This window comes from Candoia aspera, chromosome 1 (genome assembly GCF_035149785.1).
Source record: "Candoia aspera isolate rCanAsp1 chromosome 1, rCanAsp1.hap2, whole genome shotgun sequence".
Taxonomy (NCBI): domain Eukaryota; kingdom Metazoa; phylum Chordata; class Lepidosauria; order Squamata; family Boidae; genus Candoia; species Candoia aspera.
Window position 1 is genome coordinate 69,816,628 of NC_086153.1, and position 7,676 is coordinate 69,824,303.

Sequence of the window (7,676 nt, forward strand, 5' to 3'; positions counted from 1 at the left end):
ATTAGATTATTGTAATGTGCTCTGTGTGGGAATATCCTTGACAGAAGAAACTGCAATGGATTCAACAGGGGGTGGCTGGGCTTCTGTCAGGTGCTTCCCAGCTAGAGCATATAAAATCTAAAATAATAACAACAACAACTATTCTGGTTAAGCTACATGGGCTCCAGTTGATTGTCACATTCAAAGAGCTTCTTACTGCATATAAATCCTGAAATGGCTTGGGCCCCACCTACTTCCTCTATAGGTAATTTCCCAGGAGCAGCATTCTGCAGATGCATTCTGACTTTTGCACATGCTACTCAGAAAAGACGTTTGCCTGGAATTGACTAATGTCTTTTTGGCTGGTGGTGGTGCTGGTGCTAAGGAGCTCCCTCTCACTGACCATTCAGTCTGCTTCTTCACTGGCATATTGGAAGTTTAAAAGCATATTAGCCTTCCCTCTATGAAAGCTCTGCTTCAGTCCATAGATCAGGTTTTTAACACTGATATTGTGTCCTTTGGTTGCTTCTTGACTATGGAGTGGTTTTGATTATGTGATGGGTTGATGTTATTTATGGTTGTATATCGTTTCATGTTGTTATTATTAATTGTTATTAGATTTCTCTCTCTCTCTCTCTCTCTCTCTCTCTATATATATATATATATATAGAGAGAGAGAGAGAGAGAGAGGGAGGGAGGGAGGGAGGTCAGCTCAAGGTGGAGAGCATAGCTAATATTCCTGCCTCCTATCTTCTCCACAAGAACAAACCTGAGATGGGTTGGGCTGCTTAATGTTGTTATATTTATCTTTGGTCTATTTTTATCTTCAGTTTGGTGGTTATTTAAAGGAGCTGTTGTTAAAATGCTGGAAGGGTGTGAATAAATAATATCATTAAGGGTGCAAGCCTTCATTTCCTTGGAGCGCCACTGGACTCAAGGGGCCTTTCTTCAGAGCAGAACAAGTGCCATAATTAACCTGAATTAGCAATGCAGTGAGGATTTCGGGGACAACAGATGAAATTACAGCCCCCTGAACAATACAGCTCTTGTATGAACACTGTGAGGTAAATAGCCATTTCCTTTAAAACAAAAGTATTTTTTATGACCCTAGGTTACCTAGCTGTGTCCCTATGACAGACTACTACCCAGCTAACTCTGTCCATAGATACCCAAAGTTGGGAAACGGGTGGGGATGGTTTTGCTGTCAACAACAGCAAACAGATTCCCTGGGTCGCATCCTAGCATTCACGAGATGAGTTGCCTACACTCACCATCATCCCCGGACAGCTGGGTTAACCTGCTGTAACCAAAGGCGGTGGTCATATGGCTTGTGATCATCCCATCTCAATGGGGTCAGGCGCTGAACTTGGGTTTTAGATCGCCATGAAATGCTTCCCGGGTGCAGAATGAACTGGAACCGGAAAAAAGGTCCTAGATACCCCATTCCAAAGAAAAAGATAACTGCAAACTCTTATCATTAGCGAATATTTTTCTCTAACAGCGACTCCCAAGGTTCGCGGGGCACAAAGACCGCTCGGGCTACCCCTGGCTCCGAGAAGGGATGGGTTTTTCCCCCGTGCAGGCCCAGTTGCCCCGGGCTTCGCTTTTTGCCCGCGAGGAATCCAACACCCGCCTTTCCCGTTTTGGTCTCGGCCAGAACGTCCGCGCCCGCTCGCGGGGGAAGACGCGGGGCGGCGGCGGAGGACGCCCCGGGGCAAGGAGTGACGTGGATGTCGCAAGCCAGTCGTTAAAAGGGGGCTCTTCAGCACGGCTGTACAGTCGGAGTGCGGCTCTTGCGGGGCCGAAGTGCGTGTTGTCTAGGCAGCCTCTTTTACAAGCGGGGGAAATGCAACCTTTACAGCACAACTGCCAGTCTGTCAGGCCGTTTAAACAACGAAAAAGTTTCGGTAAGCGGTGGCGGGTGGGCGGAATGGTGCGCCCTTGCGCTAGCGGAGTTGAGCATTGGTCGGGAAATGAAGCTGTCAGCTTATTTCCCCTAAATTCGGAGCAAACCCACTAATCTCCGTGGGATGTCTTTCTCGGTGGACATGAATGGGATTGCTCAAGACATCCCGTTTCAGACACAGTCGGGCGTTTGGCCTTTCTGACCGCTCCTTGGAGGGGAGAACAGGAAGACGCCCCGGGTGATTTGACCTGAACGTGCTGCTCCGTCGAGGGAGCCCGGCTTTGCAGGGCTGACCGCCTGAAATCTGCTACCTGCTGCCCTGGGAGTAAAGATCTTTCACCTCGGCGCCCCGTTAGGAAAACTAATGGATCTTCTTTTTCTTTGTTTTGCACAGCAACCCGAGTGGAAGAAGTAGCAGGCATTCGTGGGAAGTTCCCGACAAAAGTTCCAGTAAGCTCTCTTCATTCCCTTCTTTTCTCTGCTCAACATTTGCCTAGTTTCTTTTCTTTTTTTAAGTGTACCTGAGTCAGTGCAGGTTTTTGTGGCCAGAAGTATCACTGACTTCATTATGTTCTGTAGATAACAATAAGTGTGCTTGGGATTGTCTCCTGCTGACAGTATTAAATGCTTCCACTGGTAGCATGTCTTGCTTTCACATTGCTTTTAAACATATTGTGCTTTCTTCTTTTGAATCAGGTAATTGTTGAAAGATATCAGAAAGAAAAATACCTCCCCCTGTTGGACAAAACAAAGTTTCTTGTACCCCAGGAGTTAACCATGACACAGTTTATAACCATCATTAGGTATGTAGCAAGCCACCAATAGGCTGTTTATGATGTTGGCTGTTAGTGCTTCTGTGCACACCCCCTTGCCTGTCATCTATTTTTGCTACAGGGCTTCTAAAAAAACTTGGGAACTTTGCAATAATGTGGCTTCTGTTACCCAACACCTTTCTGTGACTTTTCTCCCACTGCTTTGATGGGGTTCAGTCATTTGAGCCTTATTGCAAAGTATTCCTCATTATTTGCACAAAGATATGGTGAGAAAAGTAAGCTAGATTAATACAGTCCCACCTTTTTTTCTCCTCCTCTATCTTAAAGAAGTTCCTAAACTATTTCAAGGATGCATTAAAAAGAGTTTTATAGAACAAATAACCAAGTAATAATTTTAAAAAGCTTTAAATTTATTTCAGTCTAGTTTTATTCTCAGCTAGTTTTCCCCAATTGCATGCAGTCCAGACGTGTTCAGCTTTGAATTTATTTATTTATCCCACCTTTATTATTATAAATAACTTAAAGCGGGGAACATACCTAATACTGCTTCCTCCTCCTATTTTCCCCAGAACAACAACTCTGTGAGGTGGGTTGGGCTGAGAGAGTGACTGGCCCAAAGTCACCCGGCTGGCTTTCATGCCTAAGGCAGGACTAGAACTCACAGACTTCTGGTTTCTAGCCCAGCACCTTAACCACTAGACCAAACTGGCTCTCCAATATGAATTCAATATGAATTTCAATACTGACAGCAGTCCAAAATATATGGAAAGTATAGATTTGGATGCAGCTATCCTAAATGCATGAGCACTTCCATTGAAATTATATTCTTCAGAATCCAGGAAGTAGCTATGAATTTTTGGTTTGGAAAATTGATTATTTATTCACTCCATCCTGCAAGTTACTTTTAAAATTTCCTTCATTTTTAAAACTGCTTGCTATGAGCTGGGGGGGGGGGGGGAAGCACTTAAGAAGTAGAAATCCCAAGAGCCTTGAGGTCTGTAGGACTAGCTGCGTAGCATTATTTTTATCTCAGCCCTACTGCTTCAATAACTCTTTAAGCTCCTATGGCTATTGTTGATACCAGAATTTATCAGAATCCTTTATAACTAAGTGAAATAAGGTGCAGCGGTACAAAATTAGATTACAGAAATGTTGAATGTTTATTAACTGCAGTTTTTCAAGGTCACAGACTTAGCTAATAACTGTTACCCAATATAATTTCACAAATGGTGCTATGGTTTGTGCTCAGAATATTTCATCTTTACTCGTACAGCTCTGTCTACAAGAGAATGAAACTTGTAATGATCATTGGAATTATAAAAAAAAACTATTTGAAAGCTTTGGTTAGGAAGCACTCTACATATTTTTTAAAAGAATATGCTTTGTGGCCACACTGAAGAGTACTGTTTAAACAGCAAAATAAAATTAACTGAGATCAGTGCAAAATGGCAAGGAACTCCACCCCCAACTTCCCATAGACTCTACACCCTAGGAACAAGATGGACTATCTTTGCTGCTTTTATCCTTTCTGCACCATGTTTTCTGTGGGGTTTAAACACCTGTAGTAAATTCCTTAGTAACAAGCAAGCTAACTAAATATCTGAGAGCCAGTTTGGTGTAGTGATTGAGTCACCAGGCTAGAAACCAGGAGACGGTGAGTTCTAGTTCTGCCTTAGGCACAAAGCCAGCTGGGTGACTTGGGCCAGTCACTTTCTCTCAGCCCTAGGAAGGAGGCAAGAGCAAACCACTTCCAAAAAATCTTGCCAGGAAAAATACAGGGACTAGTCCAGGCAGTTGCCAGGAGTCAAAAACTGAATTGAAGGCACAATAATACATACATACATACATACTAATTTTAATAATAAAATGTAAGAAAGCTTCTATTATCTATAGTAAATACTATAAAGGTTATCCCAGAAAAATGGAATATATGCCTCTTCTTGGACAGTCTGGAGAACTTGAAAAAACATCTTTCATCTTCCTCCCTACCCCTACTCTCACTTCAAAGTACAATATGGGGTTTAGTGATGGCAACCTTGCACTTGACCATGAGTCTAGCTAAACTGCTGTCTATATATTGTGAAGGACTTTGCATATTTTTAGAAGTATGTCTATTTTCTTTGTTAATCCAGAAGCAGAATGGCATTGAGTGCTACTCAAGCTTTCTACCTGCTGGTAAACAACAAGAGTTTAGCCAGTATGTCTTTAACTCTGGCCGAAGTATACCAAGATTACAAAGATGAAGATGGCTTTGTATACATGACATATGCTTCCCAGGAGATGTTTGGAGGTGTCGTAGCTACTGCCAAAGCAAAATGTAAGGAATGTCTCCTAAAAAGATAAGTGTTCTCTTGGTGATAGCTGTGGCTGGACAGCAGAGCTGCGAATCATTCAAATTACTTGAAGATGAAAGGTGCTCTGTCTAATGTGGGCTCTTCTGCGAAATTAATGGCCCAGGAGTTGGCAGGACCCAACTAAAGAACTGAGGGGTGGGATAAACCATCCAGAACAAATGATATGGACCCATATTTTCATATTCTGGCTCCTTGTCTGCCAAAGAAGTTAGTAGGTATATGCTTCAGTGTTAGCTTTAAATTATGTATCTGCTTTAAAAACTGTTACTATAGTTGGAGATGAGTGAAAAGTAAATAATGAAATTTTACAACCAGGTCAAATGACCTGGACAGGAATTGTCTGCTTAACAGAGAATAACATGTGCAGTAGAGAGTACCATGCTGTCATGGTTGGCTGAGCATTGCAAAGTTGAGCCAGCTCTGGCTTTTCTGTTATCTGCTTTTATCAAAGCCATTTGCTTTCTTCCTCCAAGAAGAATACTGCTGATGTGTATGACGACACTGTAAACTTTTCAGGACAGTGACTTTTCACAGACCAGAAGTTGCTCACCTTTCCTGAATAGTGACAGCTACCCAGAAGTGGCTGGTAGGAATGAGACCAATAGGGTGGAATATAATGGGCTCTAATGCTGGGAAAGGTAGAAGGAAAGAGAAGAAGAGGACAACCAGAGGACAACCATCAGCAAGGTGGGGAGACGCAGTTACCATAGCGATGAGTGCACCATTGGAAATGCTCAGGGACCAGGTCAGGGACAGATCATCATGGAGAAAATCTATGTGGTCACTAAGAGTGGACAACAACTTGATGGCATGTAATCATCAGTCATTCAGAGAACATTTTTGCACGTGCATTCCTCAGTTGCTAAAAATTAGTAAGTGAGTTGTGGGTGGTGATGTCAAGTAGTGCAAGAGCACAGTTCCTTAAACAGGAGTGCGACTTTCTATATGGCATCTTGCAATTGTTTAACTTGTGTGTGATTAACGTACCTTTAGTGCTGAGGCAGCAACTCCAGAAGCTAGAACAGTAGCTTTATCACAAGGCTGTGTTCTTGCCTTTTGAACTCTGCTCTGAGCTTTAACTTTGATTGAAGATAAGATTACTGTATAAAAATGAGCTGTGCATGTGAATATGTATGGGTCTGTACGTGTGTGATATATATATTGTAGCTCACAAAGTGCAATGGGATTAGAAGCTACTTAGTCTAAAGCCAGCTGATAAAACCAACCCTTTGAGACTCTTCTATCAATACCATACTTAAGATAATTCTATCTCAATAGAACTCTGCTGACTTAAAGTTATCCCCAAGTTACCAGCCTCATGGTAGCCCCTCACTGTCCCAATGACTTGGAAATCTTTGAGAGTTTTGGAAGGAGTAGACTCCAAGAAATGCTGGCATGCAAACCATACTGACTGAGAATACTGTGAGGTGTAATCCCAACATATGCAGAGGGCATCACGTTAGGGAAGGTATGTTTCATGTCTGAAATAGTGATTTTGAAGAGACATTCAGTGTGATGTGAGGAGAAATGTGGGCTTGGTAAGACACAGAGCTTTATATGACGGACAAGTCCCAGCTCGCATGTAAAGACCCTAACTTAAGTTAAGAAGAATATGTTATCCAGTTATACCTGATGCTTTTTTGCAAAGTGAAAATTGGTTTATATCTGTTTGAAGAAAACTAGAATTGCAACTCACCATAATCACTTTTTTCATCTATCTGTTCTGTACCTTAGAACCGTGCTCCTCTGGATATCCTTTCTAGATGAGCAGTCCTTCAATAACTTCTTGTGCGTTTCTAAAAATGGCATGCATCCCTGCTTTAACGAGACAACAAAACTATTAAAAGTAAATGTTTTTGTCTAGTCTATATTTATGGTTCTGCCTGCAGGTGGTGTGCACTTTTATCTTGTGTATTTTATTAAATGCCTTTTTGTTGTTTTGCGGAAAAAAAACCCTTTCTGTTCAACTAAGTGAGCTTTTAGCCATCATGGAATTTAAGACAACATCTGTTTGGCAAGACTCACATTCAAGATCATTAGAATTGCTGCAAGAACATGTGTAAAACATGATACACCAGAGTAGCTGAAATGAAATTGCCCCTGAAGGGACTTCTTACATGCAGTAGTCTGCTGTATGTTTTTCTTCCTTTTTTCTAAGATACTCAAATATTAGGTTCAAGCTTTTAACTGAGCTGCTTTTGGAATTATTTGGTCTTCTTTCTTGAGAGTAAAAGATTGAAACGTTGTGGTTTCACTATGAAAAGAATGAGCTGAAGAAAAATTAAAACATTATATAACTAAAGGACTCTGGACTGAAATTTCTTGAGTCTCTAGATTCCTAAAAATGGCAAGAACAGTGTTAAATGTATTACAAGTCAATAGGTTCTAATAGTAATTCAATAATTTATTAATTGTAAATGCTGCCTGACTCCCAGTGACTCTAGGTGGTTGACAAATTATTAAAAACATTTAAAAACAAGGAAACACCCCCCCACACACACACACACACAAAGAATAAAGATTGCAGAAATGACAAAGCCAGATGGGACAAAGGAAAAAAAAGGGGGGATGTCTTCAATCACCCTGGCCAAAGGCCCGGGCGATGAGCCAGGTCTTGAGGGCCCTTTGAAACACTGTCTGGGGGGGAAACTACATTCTATATAA

At 41.7% G+C, this 7,676-nt stretch overlaps 1 protein-coding gene across 1 annotated transcript; it reads left to right on the forward strand.

Moving 5' to 3' along the window:
• Positions 1 to 1,744: 1,744 nt before the first annotated feature.
• On the forward strand, positions 1,745 to 5,391 carry MAP1LC3C (microtubule associated protein 1 light chain 3 gamma). The gene is made up of 4 exons (XM_063290413.1): positions 1,745 to 1,886; positions 2,280 to 2,335; positions 2,582 to 2,688; positions 4,791 to 5,391. Exons 1-4 carry the CDS (start codon positions 1,826 to 1,828, stop codon positions 4,999 to 5,001), a joined length of 435 nt encoding a protein of 144 aa, XP_063146483.1. The 5' UTR covers positions 1,745 to 1,825; the 3' UTR covers positions 5,002 to 5,391.
• Positions 5,392 to 7,676: the final 2,285 nt, after the last annotated feature.

Coding starts and splice junctions, on each gene's coding strand:
- MAP1LC3C (XM_063290413.1), top strand. CDS start 1,826: ATGCAACCTTTACAGCACAACTGCCAGTCTGTCAGGCCGTTTAAACAA. Junction 2,336..2,581: donor AGTTCCCGACAAAAGTTCCA/GTAAGCTCTCTT, acceptor CTTTTGAATCAG/GTAATTGTTGAAAGATATCA. Junction 2,689..4,790: donor CAGTTTATAACCATCATTAG/GTATGTAGCAAG, acceptor TTGTTAATCCAG/AAGCAGAATGGCATTGAGTG.